Raw genomic sequence first — 24494 nt, 5'->3', positions numbered from 1 at the left:
GTAACACCCAAACACAGGAAGCATTTAGAACCCCAAATAGATACAACAAAAAAAATCTCTCTACCACATTCATAGTCACATGTGAAAAATACAAAGCAAAGAAATGATATAAAAGGCTACAAAGGAAAATGTCAACTCATAGCAAAAGCAAACACATGAGTAGCATCAGATCTCTCACCAACACCGATAAAAGCCAGGACAGCATGGACCTAGTGGGACAATGTATCTCAAGCCCTAAAAGTCAATAGCTTCCTACCAAGAGTAAATATCATGACAGCCATGCCAGAATTATGGAAGATACTTAAAGGAGAATTTCAATTATGGAAGCACAGAAAACAATAAATTTAACAGGAGGAATCTGAACAAAAGTGAGCTAAGATGGAATCTATCATGTCCCACATAATGAGCCAGTAACCTTTTCATGCTAATACAGAATAAATAAAACTACATAGAACAACTACATAGAAAGCCAGAAAAACTTCCAGTAAAATATAGGAATTAGTAAATATCTCTGACTGATAATTTTAAGTATAAATGACCTCAACTCAGGAGCAAAAAGAAGCAGACAAGCTAACTCTATTGCAAAAACTAAATCCAGGCTGGGTGTGATGGCTCATGCCTTTGACCCCTGCTCTTGGGAGACACAAGCAGGCTGATCTCTGTGAGCTTGGTGCCAGCCAGGTTCACAAGTGAGTTCCAGACCCATTCAAGGATGCATAATGAGACTCTATCTTAAAACACAAGCCTTCTCTCTAAGAGGCATATCTCACTGGTAAAGACATCACAGGCAGACTGGAAGGATGGTGTACAATTTACTGAATGAATAGAAGCTGTGAACAAGGTGGTCTGTGACCAGGTAATCATCAAAGTGCCATTAGTAAGAAAAGATAAAGAAGATATTTATATTACATGTTAATAAAGGGAACAATTCATCAAGATAATTTAACAATGTTAAGTATACATGGATTAAGCATTGAGGCTCTCAATTTCACAAAATGAATCCTAAGGAAGGAAAGTATCTGACAAGTCTTGATACAGTAACAGAGTAAATAGTGGCACCAAAAACAGAATACATTTTCTTTTCAGGAGCCCCTAGAACCTATCTCTAAAATAGACCTCATCCCAGGTAACAAGTGTCTTTATTTTAAACAAAATTAAAACCAAACTTTTTGTGTTGTAATGTCGTTCACAAATTAGTAACACCTTAATAGAATGATTTGATATAGTTTCAAACAGAAGAAAAGGGGTGATGTTTTCATAAGTGAACCATTGTAATAAAGACACTCAATGATGCATCCTGTCTTATATTTTGCAGGTTATCTTCTGCTGTCTGCTCACTCCTCATAGTGCAAGTGGCACATGCATGCGCGCATGTGCTTGCATACACACACACACACACTAGAAAGATGTTTTTTAAAGAGTATTCAACATTGTTGGGTGTGGTGGCACATTCCTGTAATCCCAGAATTTTCGAAGTGGAAACAGGAAGAGTTCAAGATCATCCTTGGCTACATCAACATTTAATTCAGCCTGGGCTACACAAGATCCTCTCTCAAAAATGAAATAATAATAAAAATATTCTATATCCTTAGGCATTAGAGAAATAAAAATAGAAACTACTATGAGATCCCAGTTCATCTCAATCAAAAGGGCTAATGTTAGCAAATGCCAGCAAGGATGTGGAGAGAGAGAATATCTTTTATTTGCCTATTGTAAAGACTGCAAGCCAGTGTGATCACTATGAAACTCAGTGTGAAGGTTTCTCAAAATCAAAAAATCAGACCAGCAATGTGACCCAGTTATCTGTCCTTGGGCATATCCCTATAGAACTAATCCCTACAACAGAGCTACTTGCTCATCCATGTTTATTGCCAGGAAATGGATCCAGCCTCTAGGTGTCCATTAAAAGACACATAGATAAAGAAAATGTGGTGTGTATACATAGTGGAATTTTTTTCAATAGATTCTCAGTTTTCTATATATGCACATATGTCATGGAGGGTTAATATAGGTCTGAAGCTAGAGAGGGAGCCATGAAAGGGGCAGGGGGAGACTAAAGATGGGCAATAGAGCACATATGTCATGAGAGTTGAACTGGGACTATTGAGAGCAGGAAGTGGATGGGAGAGACTGGGGACAGGGGAGCAGGGGGGGAGAATCAACAACAACAAAGTATGCATCATCCTGAAACCCATTACTTTATATGATAATTTTAAAAAACAAGCACCAAAATCAATAAGTTCAAAAAGTAGAAAGTACTACATTCAGAGTAGCCACCCAAAAAGTTGACAGTGCTCTGATTTCCCCACCACCCATCTAGTTTACAGGAGCACCCAATGCCAGGCTGCACCCAGGCTGGTTCCCACCATTCCTTTTAACTTATGCCAATCTGATAAACACAGATGTATCTCTTCCTGTTTGTAACTGTTTGATTATCGTTGAGGGAGAACATTGTATGCTACCACAGATGCCACTGGGTTTCATGGGTTGTGCCCATTTCTCTCTTGATCAGATTTTCTAAAAAATACTGATTTATAAATCGTTGAGAGCATTTCTATAATGAGCATATCGATGTGTTATGGTTTGTTTTCAATTCTTGCCCCTCTCCCCCTACCATCCAGTTCTCTTGAGCAGAACCTAGGTAGGTCTATCCTATAGATTTTTTACATTTATTTTTTAAGATTTTATTTTATTTATGTGTGTGTGTGCATTTGTTCATATGAGTATGTGTATGTGGGTACCCTCATAGGCTAGAAGAAGGCTTGAGATCCCCTGAAGCTGGAGTTGCTGGTAGTTGTGAGCCACCAGACATAGGTGCTGGAAACCAAACTCAACTCCCTTGCAAGACCAGCAGGTGCTGTTAACACAGCCATTTCTCTAACTTCTATCCTTTAGTTTTTTTTAACTGAAATAATAGCCAACATTTGTTACAGCCCAAATCTTTTCAGTATAGCAGTATAACAAATAAATGTTTCTTTTTTTAAGCCATTAGGTAAAGTATATTATTGGTTGTTTTTGTTGTTTTTATGCACTAAACTCAGAACTTTAAGCATACTAACCACACAGTATACCAGTGAGCTATATTATATATCTTAAGCCCTAGAAATGGTATTTAGAACATCCACATCAATTATTTGGCAAGTTTGTCTTTATCTCAACACTCACATCCACTCAGGAAAATCAGCTAAGGCTTCCAGGATCTATAAGGGTTTGCCACATCTTTCTGATAATCCTGCCAGAATTTATATGAATTCCAGGTCCTCACCACACTGTTGAGTTCCAAGTGTTCATGGGGGTGTGTGTAGGCAAGGATAGGGCTTAAATTCTCTGGGTTGGCTGAACAGAAGTACTTGTTGCCCTTTGATTGGTATCAACAGATGTGGGCTGGTCTTTGTATCAAACAACTGAGAGGTGCAAAGACCCCGGGCTCTCAGATCAGCGATCTTCAATAGTAGTCATGACTATGAAGTTAAGAGTCTTCTGTCTTGTCCCACTTCTTCTAGCCAGTTATGTGCAGGCAACCCCCAGGCGGGAAAAGATGAAGGTGAGTAAGATCCATAGCCAGCACAGCAGGGCTGAGCATGGTCACTCGTGTGCTCTGCTCTTAGAGCTCGTTCTTCAGCCCATCTTGTAAGAGTCTCACCTCTGTCTTCTGCTCTTGTGGTCACTCCGAACCTTTCTTCTCTTCTTGAATGATCTTCGCTTTTGTAAATAGGTGTCATTGAGTGTCATATGGGTAAGGAAGAAAGGATGCTCTAACAGCGGTCCTTTCTCCACTACTTCTCCAAGTGGATGCCCCCTATCAAGTCACGTTAGATCACAACAGGTCTGAGGGCAGAACTTCCATGGTCATTCAGTGAGTAGGGGCTGGGGTTTGGAGCAGAATGATGAACAAGGGAAAGGCTTCTTTCTGAAAAACAAACAAACAAACAATGTGGATTTTTAAGAATAAAGGAACACATGGGGAAAAGCATTAGACAGAGTCGTATTGGATTGGAGCTTTGGAGCACCCGTAGGGGTCTGAGAATGTAGTCTTAGCTCTACTCTCAATATGGAGCTCAGCTGCCTGATCAACAGTCTCTGTGTGGTGGTAGAAAGGGCAGTCCACAGGAGGACAGTAATACATGAGGGGATATTAGAAGCAATCAAGCCTTCATTCACACAGTGGGACAGAATTTCTGGGGTTCTATCCATTCCTAATTTGTGGGTTATATATTATCCAGCTTGGGTGGGAGATCAAAAATCAATGTGCACATAATTTTGTTTATAAAAGGCAGCTCTGGGAAGACTTTCTCTTTGGAACTGACAAGAGAAGTTTCTGGGTAGATACGGTTTTAATGTCACCCTGAGCCGCCAATGTGGAGACTCAGAGTTTAATAAAGGCTGGTCTGGAGTCATGGAGACCTAACACTCAGACTCAAAATATTTGGAAGAGCAGGACAATCAACGTCAAGAATAAACTGGAGGGTCTGGTAAGATGGCTCAGCAGTTACAAGTGTTTACTGATCTTACAAAGGACCAGGGTTCAGTTCCCAGCACCTACTTGGTAGCTCACAACTACCTGTAACTACTACTTCTCACCTCTGCAGGTTCCTATGTATACATGATGCACATGTATATACTCTCAGGCATGCACACACACACACACACACACACACACACATACACATTAAATAAATGTCGGTTTTGAAAGAAAAAATAAATGGAATAGCTGGGCAGGGTGGCTCATGCCTGAGCTTGGCACTCAAGGAGCTGAAGCCAGAGAATTGCCATGAGTTTGAAGAACACCTGGCCTACATAAAATCAGACCGTGCCTCAAACCCTCTCTCACCTGAATAGATAAGATGGACTAAAATGAGTCTCTCTAAGATATTGTACTGTAGTACTCAATATGATTTTCATTGCCAAAGCTTCTTACCCACTTTCCCCAAATAGTATGGCTTGAAAGTAGGCATCAAGAAGGTGAAAATGAATGCTTTTTATATGTTCTGCATATATACCTGAGTATTGCTGATGTGTGTGCGTGCATGCGTGCATACAAGTGTGTGTGTGTGTGTGTGTGTGTGTGTGTGTGTGTGTGTGTGTTTAAAGAAAGGCTCAAAAACTTACATAGAGAAAGTGCCTTCCCCCTCAGAGTAGGACCTACAACCTCAGATCCTAGTGATGGGATCTTCAATTGTAAAGCGTTGGAAACGCTGGATTTTGTTTTGCAGTATTCCTTCTCTGGGTGGGAGCAGATGGTGCTGAATAAGTCCTTCCCAGCACAGCACTTCCAGGAAGTCTGGCTGAATCCTTGTCTAAGTTCATCTTCTTTGTCTGATAAAGAAAGTCCATTTTGATTTTTTTTTTTTTGCCAGCTTAACAGTGCTTTCTCAGTCAATGACAGCATGTAGCTTTCTTTTCATGATTTTTATACTCCTTGTATTCTATGAGCAATTTATAACTGCCTTCATAGCACAGTGAGTGGATTTAACTGTGCTTGTGAGCATTCATCCCTACAACTTCACATTGCAGGGACCTAACCAAAGCAGAGACAGAAATAAAACCTAAGACCTGCCTCATAGAGAAATTCAGTGTGAGGACATGCAATGAGAATTTCATGTAAACCTTACTTTTTTGTGTTTTGTTTGTTTGTTTGTTTTACAAGATAGGGTTTCTCTGTATTGTTTTGGAGGCTGTCGGTCCAGCCCGGCCTCGAACTCACAGAGATCTGCCTGCCTCTGCCTCCCGAGTGCTGGGATTAAAGGCGTGCGCCACTACCGCCCGGCTGTAGACCTTATTTTTCATATATGGCAGTCTCCTCAAATATCTTCAGATACAACAGGCTAGTCTGTCTCGATCTAAGACAGGCTTTAGGGCTCTCCATATTCTTTCTTGGCACATACCCCTAGTTTTTTTTTTTTCACAGTGTTGTCATATAAGACAACTATATGAGTAAGACAGTGAAAGAAAGAGAAATCCATTACAAAACTGTATTAGATTCTAGAACTACAAACCTGGAAACTTCTTTGCTCTGCTTTACTTTGTGGAAGAGGAACTCTAAGGCCCAGAGGTGAGAGCTACCGAGATTCACAGACACTCTGAATGGTAGATCTTATTCCAGTCTAGAGATCTTCCCATTCTATCGCATTCACGAGTGGGGTGAGAAGCCAGAAGACTTAGAGAAGAGAAGTAGCTAGGCTGTCTTGAAGCATTCAAGCAATGAAAATCTGACCTGATTGGAGAGCAGCCAGGCAGTGTGCTTTTAATCCACGGCTGTTCTCAGCCTCCTTCTCCCAAAAGCTAGGGTTCTTTTCTCTTTGATGCCATTTGCTCTTAGTTCCATCCAATCTAATTTGTCCACAATGGCCTTGTCTCTTGCCGTGCCAGGGTAAGGAAAGAGTGACAGACAACCCACTGCCACTCCTTTTCTCCACAAAAGCAATACATCAAGTCCCACTTTTCCTTTTTCTGATCTCTTACACAATTCCTGTTTGTTTTCTGTATCCCGGTTAACACCTTCATTGTTCATGTGTGCTGTGAATGATCAAACAGATATGGGGTGTTGTGGTCACTCTTAACAAAGCTTTCAAAATCCTTCCAGAGGGATTGCTACACAGATGTGAAAGGCACCATCTATGACTACGAGGCTTTTGCTATTAACGGGAAGGAACGCATTCAGTTCAAGCAGTATGCAGGCAAACACGTCCTCTTTGTCAACGTGGCTACCTATTGTGGTCTGACAATGCAGTACCCTGGTAAGAATTAAGAGTCATATGACTCTATGACAAAATTTTTCAGCTGACGATATTCTAAATTACATTGGGAATTCTATTACAATTTTATGTGTCATAGTAATTTATGTCATTCTCTGATGTCTTAAATTGGCAAGCAATGGCCCACACGTTAAACCTAGTCAGTTTATTTTTGTAAGGGCTTCATTGGAGCACAGCATATCCTTACCTATGGCACAACATATCCCAAGGCAGAGGTCAGTAGTTCTGTGGATACTAGTGAAGGGAAGCATGTGATCTGCAAAGCCTGAAACACCTTTCAGCTCTCAGCAGAAGAAAACAAAACTGCTGGTTCTATCCCTGGGGAGGCCTGGTGTCTGCTTTGAGATTGACACTGGAATCAATATATATTAATGAATTTGATACTTCTCAGAAAATTCCAGAAGTGTCCTTGGCAAATATAGGAGAGAAGATCCATGTTTTTTGAGACTTTTCCAGAGAAAGCTATAATGACCATGAGAGGGCCATGGGGACTTTTACCTGGTGTGGCGTATGATTAGAGTAGAACCTGATGGAGAGGACTGCTGGCTGCTTGAACTGATAAGGCCTGCTTGTGAATTACGGTGTGCAGTGTGCTTTGCAGAAGTAATATTTTCATAAGGAACAAAAGTTAAAGGAACAAAAAGTCTTAGCGTAAAAACCTCTTTCCTTCTTGCCCCTCTGAAAAGACTAGCGTGTTTGTGAAAACATTCTTTCTTCTGAAGTCTCTGCCATCAAATATTGTAAATACTATCTGATGACTTCTAGATTAATAAAGCACATTTGAAGTCAGTCCAATTCCTCATTCTTTTCCACTTGAGCCAAAATCCATCATATCAGCTTATAGGGACCTTAAAAATGAATTTATACCCTGGCATGATGATGCATAGCTGTGATTCCTATACTGCAAAGGTTGAGAAAGGAAGGTCATGAGTCCTAGGCCAGCCTGCGCTAATAGGACGACCATATCTCAAAGAGAAAAAAATCAATGTATTTAATTGCCACGTAGCATGTAACAGATAAGTAATCCTGGAAGAGTTGCTATAGGGCTGAAGGCAGGCTTCCTAATTTCTTGTCTCTTTCCTGGAGAGAGGGAGGGATTGTCTGGTGAAGACAAGAGGGGTTGGGGAGGAAGAAAGCAAAGTGTGTGGAAATAGGGAGGCAATCTTTAACTTTAAAAAGGGCCTTTGAGAGATGCCAATTGGCCAAGCTGAACCCTAGTATGACAGACTTGTGTTTGTCAAGGGGCTAAAGGCATAGAACCCAGAAAGGGTTAACAAAGAAAACAACTATCAAAGTCTGAGCAAGGCAATTGGAACACTTCATGACAGTGGACAGGAACACTGGAGTCTATGCTTTGGTTCAGCTTTGAGGACTTTTTAAAGGTAGAATTCATCTTTGACTTCCCCAGGACAGTTTCTGAGTATCAGGAAGTTCAGCATGAAGCTCTCAGATGTCAAGTGTGTCTGCACCTGTTCAGCATGAGCTAGCCTGTACCCAGGAGAGATCCTCAGTTCTCATCTGTGCCTGTACCTTTAAGAAAAGAATGGTCCATCCAACAAAGATGACTAGATGATGAGCTGTGATATTCCTAGCTGGCTTTGTTTAAATAGTGTCAGGGTTTTAAGTAACAAACACGGGTGGGCTTCATCTCAGAGGAAAGGAATTGGAAATGGAACCTGGGAAACCCTGTTTGTTAAAGGACCCCGTGTGATTGTGAGTGTGAGAAATGTTGCACCATAATAAGGGGGCTCAGAACACACGTCTAACTCGAGTCATGACATTCAGATGTTCCTCTGATCTACAGAGATGGTCTTCTCCTTCTGTTTCTTTCTCTGTAAAACGACCAGCTCATGGGGTCTTTTTCCAGTCAGCCTAGGCTATATGAAGTTCCATATGTTGATTATAGTAGAAACAGATTAAAGGGATCCTTCCTGGATGTGGGGTCTCGAGTACAGGGCATCATGTTATCCCTTTTCTACCACAGAACTGAATGCACTCCAGGAGGAGTTGAAGCCATTGGGCTTGGTTGTGTTGGGCTTTCCCTGCAATCAATTTGGAAAGCAAGAACCAGGAGAAAATTTAGAGATTCTTCCTGGGCTCAAGTAAGTACCTGCATGAAGCCCGTTAGAGGCCTTGTCACCTTCCTGTCTCAGAGGCCCTTCTGGCCTTCTGAACCACCTGGGAGGGTAGTGGTTCAAAGGCTCGGGGGCACCTGCAATCGGATTTTAATTGAGGAGAATCTGACAAAGTTCATAGAGCCTCTCTTCACTCCTGAGACCTGGATGGATGATGGAGAAATTGGAGATTGACTACTCCTGAGGCAGAAGCAAGGAAAGGAGTAGAGACAGACTACAATCAAGAAATATGAAGTAAATCAGAGACCAACATGTAAAGCAGGCCTTTGCCTCCTGCATACCACCCCACCCCACCAGCTCTCTGCCTCTTTCTGTGCTTTCTCTGTCTGCATCTCAACGTCTTGTCATGGCATTTACCTCCAAGTCCCTACCTCTGGCATGTTGCAGGTATGTTCGTCCTGGAGGAGGATATTTACCTAATTTCCAGCTTTTTGCAAAAGGGGATGTAAATGGTGAAAAAGAACAGAAAATCTTCACCTTCTTGAAGGTTAGTGAGTTGCTGCAGTATGTACAGCTCCTTTCCCCAATCTTCCTAGCATCACTTGGGGGCTTAATATTTCCCTCTGTTGGTTATGGTAGAAACAGACCCAAGGACTCGTTCCTGTTTTGCATAGAGATTTGAGCTAGTCTTTAACATCTGTAGGACGCTGGGTTTGTGAGAAATAGACAGCTGTGTGCAATGGCAGCTTTTACTTGGCCTATTGCTCATTCATTTCCTCATCCATCCAAGGTATTTTTTGATGAATGTCTGCCACCTATAGGGTAGCTCATGTAGTAACAACATAAAGAACTCAGAGTGTACAACTGCACGACTTTTCATGTACTGATGAAACAGAACAGTGTAAGGAGGGCTTCATTAATTCCATCCATCTAATTTTTAAGGTGGCCCTCTATTGTAAGGTCATGGGCCACGTGCAAATTATTCTTATAGTGGTCTTTTTAAAAGTAAGTGGCAAAATGTGGTTTAGCCTTTTTTCTTCTTTGATAAAGTCTTAGTAGCTCTAAGTTGTTCTCCAAAGGTATTTTTTGAAATTCCACTGACCAGTAGGACCTAGACCTTGGAAAGAATATTCTAGCCCAAGTAATTCATTCACTTTGCAGAAAAGGATAATGAACCTGCAGGATAGTATTTGTCTGCCATCCTAGCACATGGGAGGTGGAGTCATGAGGATCAGAAATTCAAGGTCATCTTCAGATACATACTGAGTTTGAGGCCAGCATGGGCTTCATGAGACCCTGTTTCATAAAGCAAACAGCAAGAAGAAATGAAAGTTTGAAAGGCAATGCATCTTAACCTGTGTGATGTGACTGTGAAAGCCAGAATGAGGGAATGCACTCAGGCTACGGCATCAACAACATTCTTGGGGATTGGCATAATGGTGGTTAGGAGAATGTGTGGCATCCAGCAGGAACCACAGGAGGCTAAAATAGCTGGGTCCACTGGGAGGGGATTACCAGTGAGTGAGGAGACCCTGGACATCCAGGAACAGAAATCATGTGTTTTCTTTTCTCTACTTCTCTGCTGCAGCACTCCTGCCCTCACCCCTCAGAGGTTGTGGCCTCAAACAAACATATCTACTGGGAGCCAATAAAAGTCCATGACATCCGGTGGAACTTTGAGAAGTTCCTGGTGGGACCCAATGGAGTCCCTGTCATGCGCTGGTTTCACCAAGCTCCAGTTAGCACTGTCAAGGCTGATATCCTGGCGTACCTGAAGCAATTCAAAACCAAGTAGGAAGACTAGTCTTCAGAGCCCATCCTACTTCTCCCTTAAAGAGCTGTTCTGAAAACATCCATCTTCGCATCCCACTCTTTACTTACTGCCCAAGTCACTCCTAACTTGCCTATGTCCCTTCCCTGCACAAAGTGGATTTATGTCTGGAAAGCAGCTGAGAGGGAGTGGGGGGAAAGTGGGGAAAACCAGCATAATTCTATTTTAATTAAAACATTAAAAAGAAAAACTAAGATAATGCCCCTATGTATTTGGGGCATTCTCTTTTCTTTTGTTTGTTTGTTTGCTTGCTTGCTTAGGTTTGGGGCAGGGGGTTCAAGATGATTGATGTATGCTCCTGTAAACAAGGGGTGGAGGCAGAGAAAAATCAAGAATTCAAGATCATCCTTGGCTATATAAAGAGTGTGAGAGCAATATGTCTACAAGATTCCTGTCTCAAGGCAGGGGAGGGGAAATGACAAATGATCCTATTTATTTCATCACTTAAAACTATTCATAATTAGCTTGATGTAATTTGACTCACCACATCGTTCTAATGTGTCTATTTCCTCTATGAGAACTCATCTGTTCCGATCGGTGTCCTTTTGCAGAAGCCTTTCGTCCTCTTGGCGTCTGTCTTCTCGTATTTTTAAATGTCTGTTCTCTGACTTCTCCGATGTTTTGGGTTCTCAGGCTTCACATCCACCTGATGAATGTGGGTGATCCAGCTCCTTAGAAGTGTGAGAAATTTGCGTTTCCAATGGGGCGACCTTTAAAAGGACTTGAAAAAGTGAATTCTCAAGAATCATAAACCTTATACACATACACAGTACCGACAGTTGTGTGCCTACTGCAACCCCAACACACCCTTCACAGACCAGGATATGATTCAGACTTGTGACCTCCCATCCCGCCCCACCACAGTCCACAGTGCGCATAAACTGGCCGCCACAGAGATTGTCCGACTACCGTTTATTTCCAAACTCGAGGCATGAGCGCTACCAACTTCTTAAGCAATCGGTCACTGCAGCTAGAAAGATAGTCATAATAAGGAGCTGTAAAGACAGTTTCAATAGTTGTGAAGAGTTAAGTAGCGCAAAGCGCAAAAAGAACAACCACGAAGGGATTCGAACCCTCAATCTTCTGATCCGAAGTCAGACGCCTTATCCATTAGGCCACGTGGTCCTACGGCAGGCTTAAGGTGGAAAAGTGTAACAAATGTCTAGAACGTGAGCGGGTGGTCTATATTTTTTTCCAGGTTTAGCTTAACAGTACATTGTCTGCTACGAACGTTATTACAAATAACATTATTCTAAAAATCTAAGTCACTTCTTGGATATAGCTCACTAACAAGCAAAACGCAGATCGTCCGCTTTTAATCTCGGTACCCTAGAGGCAGAGGAGGGTGGATTTCAGGGAGTTAGGACCATCTTGTCAACATAGTGAATTTCAAGACTGTCAGGGCTACAAAGAGATCCTGTCTCAAAACAAACAAACAAACAAAAACAAAAACAGCAACAATCAAAAAAAGAATCAGTATATTCCAATGGTCTCCAAACGCCCAAAAGTGAGTAATGTTCCACGTATCTCTCTACTGATAAGGGTTTTAATAAAGAAGCAAAAAGGAAAGAATTCATTATTCCTCTATAATCCTTGCTACTCATGGTTGGCCAGTTTAGTCAGGTCTGAGACCCTCTGGGAATAAATGATAACCCTGTAAAGGGAGAGGAAAGACCCTCCCAGTGACCCTGCGCTGCGCGCATGTCCCCAGCCCACAAAGCTTTCATTTACCTTGCTATGCTTTCTCCAGTGTGACCCTTGGAGAGTGAGTACAGTGTAGTGGTTGGTCCATTGTCAGCTTGCCACTCAATCACGTGAGTAGGGAGCATCAACTGAGAGCATCACCTGAGAAATTATCCTGATTGTCCTAATTGATGTGGGGAAACTCCCCCCGAGGGTGAACCGTACTTCTGGTAGCAGCACTGACTTAAAGACAGAAACAAAGCAAATCTACATGGTAGAAGGAAGATTATTCGCTTTGGCTGGTTTGAACCAGTGTTTCCAGGCATCGCTGACTAGGGACCAAGAATCCTGTAGGTTTTCCGTGCCAGATTGTGACTGCTGAGGTTCCCAGCCCAGCGGGCTCTCCGATGTGAGACTGCCACTGTGGGACCGGCCCTTCGCGGAAGTAACCAGCTTCCAAGCTGACATACATACATACAAACAAACATACATGCATACATACATACATACATACATACATACACACACAACACACACACACACACACACACACACACACACACACACACACTATCCGTGCTGATCATTAGGGAAATCCCAAATTGCACCAGGAAACACCCTGTGGTTTCCTTCCCCAGCCACGCTGGGGTCCCACTCATCTGGGACTCATTTCCCCAGCTTGGAAGTGTGGAAGAAATTTGATTTTCTGAAAAGTTCGGCCAATCAGAGACTGTCTCCTCTAGCTCTAGGAAAAGTGAGGTCCAACACCCTCTGAACGTGGACCACTTAGTGTTCGTCAACCAGCCTGGCAAGGGTCAGTATATAGCCGAGATCCAAACTTACTCTGAGACCTAAAAACATGAGAGGTTTCTGATTTGTTTGTTTTCTAAGGAGCAGATTAGAGTTATCGATCAGCAAGAACACAGTTGGAGAGAAATTTGCCCAAATAATTTGAAAATTTAAACGAAACCAATTATGTAAGAAATGTCACTTACAAAATTGGATTTAAAAAGAAATAGAAAACAACGTCTCTAAAGCTGCTTCATAAATTGCATAGTCAAAATTTCTCAGAGAAAAAAATAAACCCAGATATGTTTAGTGGGATGTTCTTCAAAATAAGTATTTTGCCAGGCTTGACCTCTTCCAAACACAGCAACACAGGTAAGACTTTCCTCTCTCATCCTAACTCTAAAACCAGACAAAGACAACGTGTGCCAGTCAGAGACGAGCCTTATGCATGATGCTTTAACTAGCATTTGAAGGTTCACATGTGACATTCTTACTAAGCAAGAATGGCTCCCCTAACGTCAGATTTCTCCACTTGCATTGTCGAGATAACTGCCCCCCTTTGGAAGACTGCTGATACCCTTGCCCATTTATTTGTTTCAGCCGGAACTCTTGGGAGGAAAACGACCGAGTCACTCGGTCATCCAGACTGATGTTTTTGTGCACATGGAATAAATAAACATAGCATGAGTGTTCTGCTCCGTGTGTACCCCTGTGTGGGTGTAAATGAACTCTACAGTAAAATTCCATTCCTTCTTTGCTGGGAAGGGCTTGCAAAGGACCGGTGTTTCTGGTGCTGTAATTACACGGCAGTTTCTTCTCCCGTTTCTCTTGGCTGTTTCTTTGCTTTGTACTCACCATGATGTGAACTCAGCCTCAGAAACAACCTCCGAATTGATCATTGCTCTCTGCCATGTCCACTCACTCACTCACTCACCAAACAACGGGAACTCTGCTTGAGGAGCTGCAGCCTCCCAACTGGCTAGCAGAAGGTGTTCTTTCCAAATTGTTGTAATTGCGTTGGTCAGGAGTTCCCCCAAGTTAGTTCCAGTTACCAAGCCTCACAGCAACTTCCAGGCTGGCAATAGCCTTTCCTATTCTGGAACATCAGCTGCGGTGTCCCGTGCCCCCTCACTCCCACTGCCGGGCCGCTGTGCTCCCAGAGGGCACACCCAAGCCAACGCTCCTAAAAACGATCTTGGCATGCTCCCTCAGTAGGTACCCTTTTTATTCTTGGAAGGTTATTTTGACACGCCCGCTCGGGGCCCTGTTTTTATCCTTGTAAGTTCCATTCATTTGTTTCTGGATGAGAAGAGGGTTTGCAAAGTCTGTGCTCGTTCTTTGTTAGCCCACCATTTTAAAGGCTAACTGCTCCTTTATCCATCCACGCACCTAAAAAAAAAAATGCTGGAAGGAAAAAAAAATTGCACCACAGGCCCCACTGGGATTCGAACCCAGGATCTCCTGTTTACAAGACAGGCGCTTTAACCAACTAAGCCATGGAGCCAACTGCTGTGGCAGCAGTTAAAATAAACCTCTATTTAATTTCTACAGATCATTTTGTTCATTTATATTTGAAATAATTGGAGTGTAGTTAGGTTTTTTTCTCTCTCTTTTACTATAGATTTAATTTTAATTTATTGTTTATTGCCCACGTGGAATGGTATTGAGAAGACAAATAATATCAACTATCTATGAAAACGCTCAGCCTTCATTCAACTGCTGTCCCACAGGGCCCCTGCTCCCACAGAGCAAGTCCGGGAAAAAGTGGAAGACATAGGACAGAACAGCTTGCAGAAGCCTACTTCTGAATTCTTGCACCAGGATTCTTAGGGACCAGAAATGTGTGAATCTCTATGTGTGTATGGGGAGGGTGCATTTACCCTTCCCTCTTTGATCGCGACTGTTGCATGTTTAACGAAAAATTTACTTTTTTTTTTTTTTTTTTTTTGAAATAAGGTCTCACTTTGTAGCTCAGACTCGACTCCAATTCAAGGCAATTCTCCTTCCTCAGCATTGTGAGCGCTGGGGTTACAGATGTGAGCCGTCACACTTGCCTATCTCCTTTAAACGTTGGGGAAATTCTGCTGATTATTTAACTCTTGATGTATCTTTTCATTTTAAAACCCCCCCTTTACTCTTATCATCCCAAAGTTCGGGTGACTCCTCTATCAAGGAAGTATAAAGTATAGGAAGGCCACATTTTCAGAGTTAGGAGCAGACAATAAAACACACACACACACACACACACACACTTTTGTATGATCTCCAGAAGGATCCAGAGGTTGCTCTCAGCAGGGCAGAATGAAGACAGTCTGGTTTCCATCCAACATTAGTGTATCAATTCTGTTTACATTTCATTATCCTAGCATGGGTCTAATTGGCTCAGCCAACGGCTGTGCAGTGGGCAGAGTAATCTCACCAAGGAAGAGGAGCAAATACTTCTCGTAATGGTCTATTCCAATGAGCAGCCTGTGGTTCTGTTTGCAAAACGCAGAGAGATGTTTTTTCATTTTTCTTTTTTGTGTTCCTCTCCCTATCTGTGTTGAAAATATTGGGGTTCGTGGCTTTAAACTTGTAATTTTGGATACATGAACATCAATTCTGTAAAGGAAAACTGAATTCTGCAGAGGATGGTGATATTTGTTTGTGATCTAACAAATAAAGCTTGGATGAAAATCAGAGTGCAGAGCTAGCCACACTGGTTAGCCATAGAGGCCAAGTGGTCATCCCTCTTCCTCTTCTACTCAACAGAGTCAAGTCGTCTTCAAAACTCCGCAATCACATTTTGAGCACTTTCTCTTTATGTTTCTCTTCTATACTATCTCTAATTTATGTTGCTTTTCTCGCCATTTATGGTTTTTATATGAAAGGAACAATATTTGTGTATTCTTCTACAACCTGACTTTAAAAAGTAATATATCTTATATGTAGCCATTACTGATATGCATAACTGTAGGCTATTTGTTCTTACATATTTTTAATTTCTAATTTATTTGCTTACTACAAGACATGGTCTTGCTATGCAGCCCTTGGTTGCCTCAAATTTCCCGCAATCTTTAAGGTTGTCTCCTCAGCACTGGAGGTGCTGGCCTGTGCCATTGTCTCAGTTAGGGTTTTTGCTGCTGTGATAAAACATCATAAGCAAAAGCAACTTGAGGAGGGAATGGTTCTTTTCATCTTACACTTCCAGTAACAGTCCATCACTGAGGGAAGTCAGGGCAGGAACCCAAGTAGGACAGGAACCTGGAAGCAGGAACCCAAAAGCCGTTGAGAAATGCTTCGTGCTATCTTGCTCCTCATGGCTTGTTCCTCAAGGCTTGCTCAGCCTCTTTTCTTTTCCAGGAACTCACTCTGTAGACCAGGCAGTGGTTAAGAGCACTGACTGCCCTTCCACACAGTCCAGGTTCAATTTCAAAGCACCTGCATGGTACCTGACAACATCTGTAACTCCAGTTCAGGGGATTGAAAAAAGAAAAAGAGGTAGCCAGCACAATTGGCTCCTTGTCAATTTGACAGAAAAACGCATCAGCTTTCCTTTCTTGTTGTCCCTAAGATGCCATCAATAACAATATCACAATATAAAACATCTTCTAAATTTAAAAAGTTACATTCTTTTAAAATAAAAACACTTTAAAAATTCAGTCTCTTTAAAATTCCAAAGTCTTTCTAAATTCCAAATTATCTTTACCTGTTGGCTCCTGTAAAATCAAAATAAGTTAAAAACGTAATTATTCCTGAGATGAAAACCAGAGCATAGTCACAATCAAGCAAAGCAAAGCTAAGCCCAGCAGTATAAAGTCTCAGTGTCAGACCTCTAGGATTAAAGGTCTCGGCAGTGGCATTTCTTTGTCTCAGTCATCCAAAGCACAAGTGGCTTTTCTCCTAGGCTTAGGTCAGCTCCACTCCACCGCTGGTGCTGTCCTCAGTGGTTATCCCATGGCACTGACATCTGCAAAAAGCTCTGATCTGCACTGCAACTAGGCTGCGTCTTCTCCAATAGCCTCTCCTGGTCTCTCTCATTGTGCCAAGCCTCAACTGCTCTCCATGACCCCTGCATTCCTTCAAAACCAGTACCATCTGGGAAACTCTCATACATTACCAAGTTTAACTACCAGCACAAGCAAGATACAACCTTGGTCCCTTCTAGACCACAGCTTCTCTGTGATGATGACCTTAACTTGAAGATATACTCCTAGATTTATGATCCTTGATGATGCTGGTCTTTTCTAAATCACCACTAATTTCTCATCTTCAACTAACCAATATCAATTGTCCCATAAAAACAAGTGTCACATTAGTGATTCTAGTGTTTTATTAATCATAGCCAATTCTTTAGCCACAGCTGACCTGAACTACAGATTCTTAATTGGAAGTCTGAAATTTCACAAGCCTCTATTACATGCATTATACTCTGTGTTTTTATCTTCCAAGTTGCAAAAGAACAGCCTACTAAGTTCGAGCCCAAAGTTCAGATGTCACTATGACCAAAAGCATTTGGTCAGGTCTGTCACATTAGACCTCATGGCCTGGTACCAATTTCTTTCTTAGAGTTTCTGCTAAGACATGGTGGCCCACCACTTTAACCCCAACATTTGGAAGGCAGAGTTAGATAAATATACTGTGAGTTCCAGGACACCCAGGATTATGTAGAGAGACCCTCTCTGAAAACAAAGATTTTTAACAGGAGAGATTTGGTGGGCAGTAAAGGCATATGCACTTGGGAGGCAGAAGCAGCCTGGTCTACAAAATGAGTTCTAGAATAGCCAGAACTATTACAGAGAAACCCTGTCTTGAAAAAAAAAAGAAAGAAAATGAGAGACTTTAATACCATCTCAGCAAGCTCATAATAATTACTTTTGAATTTTATATAAATTGAAAGAAGTGATGTTGTGTTTTTAATGTTTATTTTCAATATTTCGTAATTAACTCCAACAACACATCTGTAGAGACACAGTTAAATTTAAGTATCTTTTGATGAAAGAAATAGATTTGGATCCATGAATTTCCTACACATGGATCTTCTTTAAATGAAAAATAAAATTCAAGGGCCTCTAACAAATGTTTGATAACCTTTGCAGATGTGAGGTATCAAGACCAGTCCTCACTTTATTCAGAGCCACTGTCACCTACACAACATGTCCTAACCATCTGTAGAAACTGTTTTCCAGCTTTTCAACTTTTGTTTTTTTCTTTTAACCTTACCTGCCACTGAAAAACTTGTTGCTTTTCCTTTGTGTAGAAACAAAGATTATGGTGATATTGTAAATAACAGACTAACAAGCCTGGCTATCCAGTTCAAGACTTCAAAAAGTTGACACCAAAGGGATTTCTTGCCTCATAGCAACACTAAGAGTACATTATGTATTTCAAACAAACTTGACAGAACATTTCTCCACAATCACCGTGTCTCAGTCATCGGTTACAGTTGCTTGCACTCAACTTCCATATTATCACATGATAAAGAGAATAATCCCTTGAGTTTAATGCATTTGACTTTACATAATTAACAGTGTTTTATTCTGTTAGCAAGACTACTGTGTAGTTCAACTGATAGTTTTTTGTTTTGTTTTTTCTCCATAACAAGACACTCTTGGGTAAAGCAATGAGGTTTTTTAACACTTTGGTGCATACCCATTAAAGTTGGTAACCACTTTGGAATATGTTCCTCTCTGTTGCTTCTTCAGTTTTACAATTCTATCTACATACACAGTGAATAATTTTCTGCAAAAAACTTTCTCTCTCTCCTCTTCTATTTTTTTAAAGTATCACTATAGACTTAATTTAAAATGCATTCTACCCTGAATTGTTATGTTCAAATTGCTCCTAATTTGTTCAGTAGAAATCTATCCAAGCTTCTTAGAAACTTTAAGGCTGTTAAAACACCCAAAAGTGTGTTATGTTAATATTTTAATGTGTAATAATCTTCCCTCCCCCCATGTGTATGTAGTTCTGGGTATTGAGCTCAGGGCCTCACATATGTTAGGCAAGTACTCAACTACTGAGGGGCATCCCCAGCATACCACTATAAATTTAGTGTAAATTTCACTGATTTACAGAGTTTCTAAACATTTCTACACGTGAATCTTCCTTCCATGGCTGGAACTGTGAGGAACTCAAGGTCTTGCATATGCCAAGCAAGTGCTGTACCACGTTCCTGCATTGCCAGTGGAATTGTGGATCTTCATTGCCAGTTAAGTAGAATCTTTGTTGCCATGTGTTAGGTAGAATCTTTTCTGACTCTTCGATTTTTTGAAGTCTTGTATGCACTGAATAAAAATAAGTTTTGAAAAGAAAGTAACTTCTTAAATTGTTCTGAAAAGAATTTTACCCTCTGGGATTAATTTCATCTTCACAAATAATTCTGATATTATTAGCAAAAGTAAAAGTTTCTGGCAATTGAAATTCTGATTTATATTTACTCAATATGCTCAGCAGTTCAAAGAAACAGGCCTGTACTCTTCAACTGAAGGCTCTGAGCATGATTCCCTAGGGCTGTGTGCCACATAAAGTGGAAGCAGGCTGGCCACCATGCGCTCCTGTGAAATTTGATCTCCTGTAAAAAGTCTCATAGAAACATATTTCACACAAACTAACTACTCAACTAGTTTGCCTTGTCAAATTCTCTTAGGTAAGGCAAAAGAAAATAATGTGGTTTACAAACATAAGATCTAATGTAAGAAACTCATCAACTCATTCTCTACAACTAACAAAAAAAATCCATGGAAAATAGCTCATGCCCTCCTGGCGTTTGAAGGTTTGGGTAATTCTGAATTACACCCTCAACCACATGATACAGGATCATGAGAATGTTTATATGATCTATCACAGAGAAGACATCATAATACTTTAACTTCTCCCCAACCCCCTATCTTTTTTTTGGGATAGCTCAGCCTGGCTTCACTCATGAAATCTTCCTCTTCCTACCTCAGCATCCAAGTGCTGATGCACCAATGGGCTCAGCTATCATTTCTCAATACACTCTTTGACTGTGCGATTACAAACACTATCACAGCTTGCCCTCCATGCTGTAGAGTCTAGAGTCTAAACTGTCTCACTTTCTTTCTGAGAATTTCTTTCTCTTAACCTCATGCTTAAAATCTAGATTTGAAATGTCTGCCAATAAGAGGCGCTTCATGGTGGTTCATCAGGACATTCTTTTCTGTGGTAAGCCCATGGATCACTAAAATATTTACAGGATTCCTCACTGCTGCAGGCAACAGTTCAGAGCTGTGCCCCTCCCTGCCTTTGCTGCCACTGACAGGTGCACTTTTACAGCTCAGTGAATCACTATTGTGGTTACCAGAAACTCCTCTTGCGGTTTATGGTTTGACTGGCAGCATGCCCTTCTGAGAAAAGCATCTGATGGTATTCAGGACTGGCAGCATGAGGCTGGGTGCCTCTGTTCTGCCAGAGGAAATGACTGTAGGCCACCAGAGTCAGACAGAAGACTGAGGACACAAGAACCCTCCCACATTCTAGCCTTGGATTCCACTTGCCCCTCCCCACCCACATGTCCCATAGCCTTAAGGGTACTCAATAGATAAGAGATGCCTCTTTTTCTTTCTTCTTCAGTCTCTATGCTGATTGCTCATATTTTGGCATTTCTATTTTGAGCAGTTTTGAATAATCAGAGTTTTTTTTTTCTAAATAGATTCTTATGAGGCCTGGAACCGAACAGTCACTAAACCCAATTCAGCCATATGTAAGCATTTTGCTCAAGTCCTGAGGTCATCAAGAATGAGGCAGAGCTTCCCATTTGTTTTCCTGGCCATGGCTAATGTGCTGCGCTCATCCTCATTCTTCTAGCTCTTTCACATTCTGCATGGCATAATCACAGCCATATTGTGCACAGAAGCCAGTGACATGTAGTAAATGTGACTTATAAGAATGTCTCAAACTGAGGGACATTGCTTTTTTTTTCACATTTTTATTGCAAGTACTAAAGTGATGTATACTTGCAAAAAACCCACAAACAAAAAACCCACAGCAAAATGCTAAATTACTTCATCTCCAAGATGAAGCCAAAAATTTGATGCATATCTCTTAAGCCTATTTGGAAATAAACATATATTTCACATATTATGACTTATAGAATGTAATATTATTGACAAAATCAAGACAAACATGAGTGATCCTGGCCCTGGGAATACAAGTTTAAGTTACCCTAAATTCCATGTTCCAGTGAGAAACAATGTAGTCTCATGAAGTTTTTGTAGTAACAGAAGAAAGTTATAGGTCAGGGCACTTTTCAAATACATTTGTGGAAACATCAGACAGGTGGCTTACAGCCAAGTGGAAAAAAAAAACTGTCAGCTATAAGCCCCAGATGCTGTCTGGCAGCGTTCAAAAATTCCAATTAGTTTTTATCTGTTAGCCCAAAGCATAGGTGGGCAAGCGATGGCTATTTAGAGGGCTGTAGATAGTCCAGGATAAATTGTAATTAGGCTCTGGACCTGCAACATTCCAGACTCACCACATCATTGAGGTTCTATTCGGTCCATTCGCCTTTGCAGACACAGCTTCTTTCCAGGAAATCCCCTTCACAATGTACATTACACTTCAGCAACAATGGTGTCTTGTTTGTTTAAACCTAAATACCTGTTCCCCAGCTCCCAAGCCATCAAGTAGCACACACAGCCCCGTTCTTTCTAGAGGCAATTAAAAAGATCCGCATTATTCCAAGTTTGTAGGACGGTAAATGCCTATTCTTAGACATGCCTAAAACATTTCTAGACAAGTTTTTTTGGGGGGAGAGGGGATTGCAAACATAGATTTTTAAATTCAATTTTTGGTGTGTATGTGTGTGTGTGTGTGTGTGTGTGTGTGTGTGTGTGTGTGTGTGTGTGTGTGTGTACCTGTCTGCTTGTCTGATGTGTATCACATGTGTGCAATGGTCTTGGAGACCAGAAGAGGGAGTCAGATTCCCTGGTTCTGAGATTGTAGGAAGCTGACTGTTGCGGGGTCTGAGAACTGACCCCCACACCCCACACACACACCCACACACATCCCACCTACATCCTCCACAAGCGCAGCCAGTAGTCTTAACTTTTGAACCATCCCTCCTGCACTGTCAAGTCACACGCTAGAATGATAATTCTCAAGAGTGTTAAATGTCAAAATTTCTCTTCTGAGGGGTCCTTCCTGTGGCCTTAGTAGAGGTTACTCTATGTAAAATGCGTTTGTGTAAAACTTGCAAAAGTATTTATTATAATGGAAGTTCCCTAAGACTCAGCAGGAAATCTTGCTCCAGTTTTACCCGTACATCACACAAGCTTTTCGATAGCCGTGTCTAATTTTGTGTTGGTGTCTATCCTTTCTCTTAACTAAGTTCTAAATTGTTTAAGACCTAGGTCTCATAAATCTACTCCTGAGAGAGAGAGAGAGAGAGAGAGAGACAGAGAGAGACAGAGAGACAGAGAGACAGACAGAGAGACAGAGAGACAGAGAGAGAGAGAGACAGACAGACAGACAGAGACAGAGAGACAGAGAGACAGAGAGAGAGAGACAGAGAGACAGAGAGAGAGACAGAGAGAGAGAGAGAGCTGAATTTCTGCTAAAGATAATGTGTTGCCTTATCTTTCCCTAGCTCTTCCAAAATGTAGTTCATACCAAGTTCTACAACTATGATTACATATGCATTGCCATTTGTCGGTCCCATGGTGTAATGGTTAGCACTCTGGACTTTGAATCCAGCAATCCGAGTTCAAATCTCGGTGGGACCTGTAGAGGCTCTTTTATAGAGGACCTTTTGTAATTTCCAGTATGTCTAAGCGTGGAAAAACCTGTTATTCTACTCCACGTGGCAATGAACTCTCAACACAGACACAGAGGTAACAAGCTCTGTAGAAAAATTCCTTTCCAGGTGGAGGAGTTCCCAATAGCTGTGAAAGAAACGCCTTCCCGTGTCTGCCTGTGACCACCTCAACCCCGCTTGCTCCTGAATCTCATGTTTCTCTTTGCAATTTTCCTGATTCGTGTCCCCCCTTTCCCGCACCGCAAGAGAAAAAACTTATCTCCAGCGGGCTGGAGCCACGAAGGTAGCTGGGATGCCTGTGCAAAGATCGCAGGCCCAGCCCTGAAATTGAGCCCTCCTGGGTTCCCAGTACAAGAGGCTGCTACGATAGAATCCCTTCCAAACAAACTGGCGAACCAACACCTCATGACACCTTTGGCAGTTTCCTGGAGAAACAACAGCCTGATCCTGCAATGTGGGCTAGGAATAAACAGTCCTGAGGTAAGAGGGGGGCAGGACGAGAGAATCCCCTCAGCGGGATAGGAACTAAATTAGGAAAAAGACCAAATGTCTGGAGGTTGTGTTTTGGTTAGTTTTGTTGCTTGGATCTTTTGTTTGTTTGTTTGTTTGTGACAAGCCTTTATGTAGGCTACTCTGGCTTCCATCTCCCAAGTGCTAGGATTACAGGCAATGGGCCACCACACTTGCCTAAAAAGCGTTAAATCTGATGATCCGTTCTCAGATGCGCTTCTTACCTTTATGCTTTAGTTTTCTCGTACATAACGGGAAAGTGAGTTGAGTCCTATTTCAGAGACCAGTTGCCCATTAACTCATTAATATGTCATTAGCTGGTATTATGAGTTATCCTTCGTTGTACATAGAAACTTTAACAAATCGCTTGCTAACTTCGTGGAAACAAATCTTTTGGATTCCTGTAGTGTTTGTACTTAGTTTGTGTGAACTGTTACTGTAACACCCTCACAGGAAACGACTTTTTTCTGGTGGCATTGCCTTAGTGGAAGTGCAAAAGGGGCCTGGCTTCTATTCCATCGATACTGTTGGAATGAGTTCTCACACAAAGAGCTCTCTTTTCTGAACGGCCTGACAGCATCCCTCCATCCCTTGCCGTGTATGATGCTTATAATCCCAGGCATTCCTGCAACCAACGCATCCAGTCTGTGGCTCTGTGAGGGATCCACACACAGCACTGGTTTTCTACCCCAAACGAAGTGACTCTTCAAACAGATCCCAATGTACCAAGCACCTTCCTTGAATTTTATGAAATGATAGGAACAAAAGGGTCCATTTTCAAAAATTAAAAGATAATTCAATGGTATGATCATTACATTCATATCTATAGAGCATCCACTGTCCTGGTTCAAATCTAATCATTCAAATTGACTGTACATGATGCCTGACCCTGAGGGGTGGAAAAGCCTCGGGAAGCCTGGGAACACTCCCTACTGCCTAGAGTTTCTTATTCCTTCTGGAAGCTGAGAGAATTCCTTGACAATGATATCTAATTGGGTCTCTCTCTCTAACCTTGGTATCCAGTCAAAATCATTTTAGGAATTTCCTATCCAATAACCCTTATCCTGCCACTGGCTGTGATTCTCAGCTGTTCAAGA

General features: G+C 41.6%; 1 protein-coding gene, 1 long non-coding RNA gene and 3 other non-coding genes across 6 annotated transcripts; 2 read left to right on the top strand and 3 right to left on the bottom strand.

The window, feature by feature from the left end:
- Nucleotides 1-2179: 2179 nt before the first annotated feature.
- LOC121143544 lies at nt 2180-11476 on the bottom strand. The gene is made up of 2 exons (XR_005880791.1): nt 11146-11476; nt 2180-3910 (listed from the first exon to the last, which is right to left on the bottom strand). It is a non-coding gene; the product is annotated as an uncharacterized LOC121143544 (long non-coding RNA).
- On the top strand, nt 3458-11009 carry Gpx5 (glutathione peroxidase 5). Of its 2 annotated transcripts, XM_040755645.1 has the most exons (5): nt 3458-3544; nt 6584-6737; nt 8740-8857; nt 9278-9377; nt 10419-11009. In XM_040755645.1, the coding sequence occupies exons 1-5, from the start codon at nt 3458-3460 to the stop codon at nt 10623-10625; spliced, it is 666 nt and encodes a 221-aa protein (XP_040611579.1). In that variant the 3' UTR covers nt 10626-11009. The 2 variants fall into 2 exon arrangements, with proteins under 2 accessions (XP_040611579.1, XP_040611580.1); XM_040755646.1 differs by lacking the exons at nt 8740-8857; nt 10419-11009 and having other exon boundaries at nt 9278-9339.
- Nucleotides 11477-11713: 237 nt separating the features above from the next.
- Nucleotides 11714-11786, bottom strand: Trnar-ucg. The gene has a single exon. It is a non-coding gene; the product is annotated as a tRNA-Arg (tRNA).
- A 2777-nt stretch (nt 11787-14563) lies between these two features.
- Trnat-ugu lies at nt 14564-14637 on the bottom strand. Its single transcript has one exon. It is a non-coding gene; the product is annotated as a tRNA-Thr (tRNA).
- An 8146-nt stretch (nt 14638-22783) lies between these two features.
- Nucleotides 22784-22855, top strand: Trnaq-uug. The gene has a single exon. It is a non-coding gene; the product is annotated as a tRNA-Gln (tRNA).
- Nucleotides 22856-24494: the final 1639 nt, after the last annotated feature.

This window comes from Mesocricetus auratus, unplaced genomic scaffold (assembly GCF_017639785.1).
Source record: "Mesocricetus auratus isolate SY011 unplaced genomic scaffold, BCM_Maur_2.0 Super-Scaffold_100013, whole genome shotgun sequence".
Lineage (NCBI taxonomy): Eukaryota > Metazoa > Chordata > Mammalia > Rodentia > Cricetidae > Mesocricetus > Mesocricetus auratus.
Note: the sequence above shows the minus strand (reverse complement) of the source record. Positions and strands in the feature narration are given on the sequence as shown.

What these genes read in the sequence shown, in the direction of transcription:
- Gpx5 (XM_040755645.1), top strand. Translation starts at nt 3,458, where the DNA reads ATGACTATGAAGTTAAGAGTCTTCTGTCTTGTCCCACTTCTTCTAGCC. An exon ending in CCAGGCGGGAAAAGATGAAG is followed by an intron (nt 3,545 to 6,583) that starts GTGAGTAAGATC and finishes AAATCCTTCCAG; the next exon opens with AGGGATTGCTACACAGATGT. An exon ending in AAATCTTCACCTTCTTGAAG is followed by an intron (nt 9,378 to 10,418) that starts GTTAGTGAGTTG and finishes TCTCTGCTGCAG; the next exon opens with CACTCCTGCCCTCACCCCTC.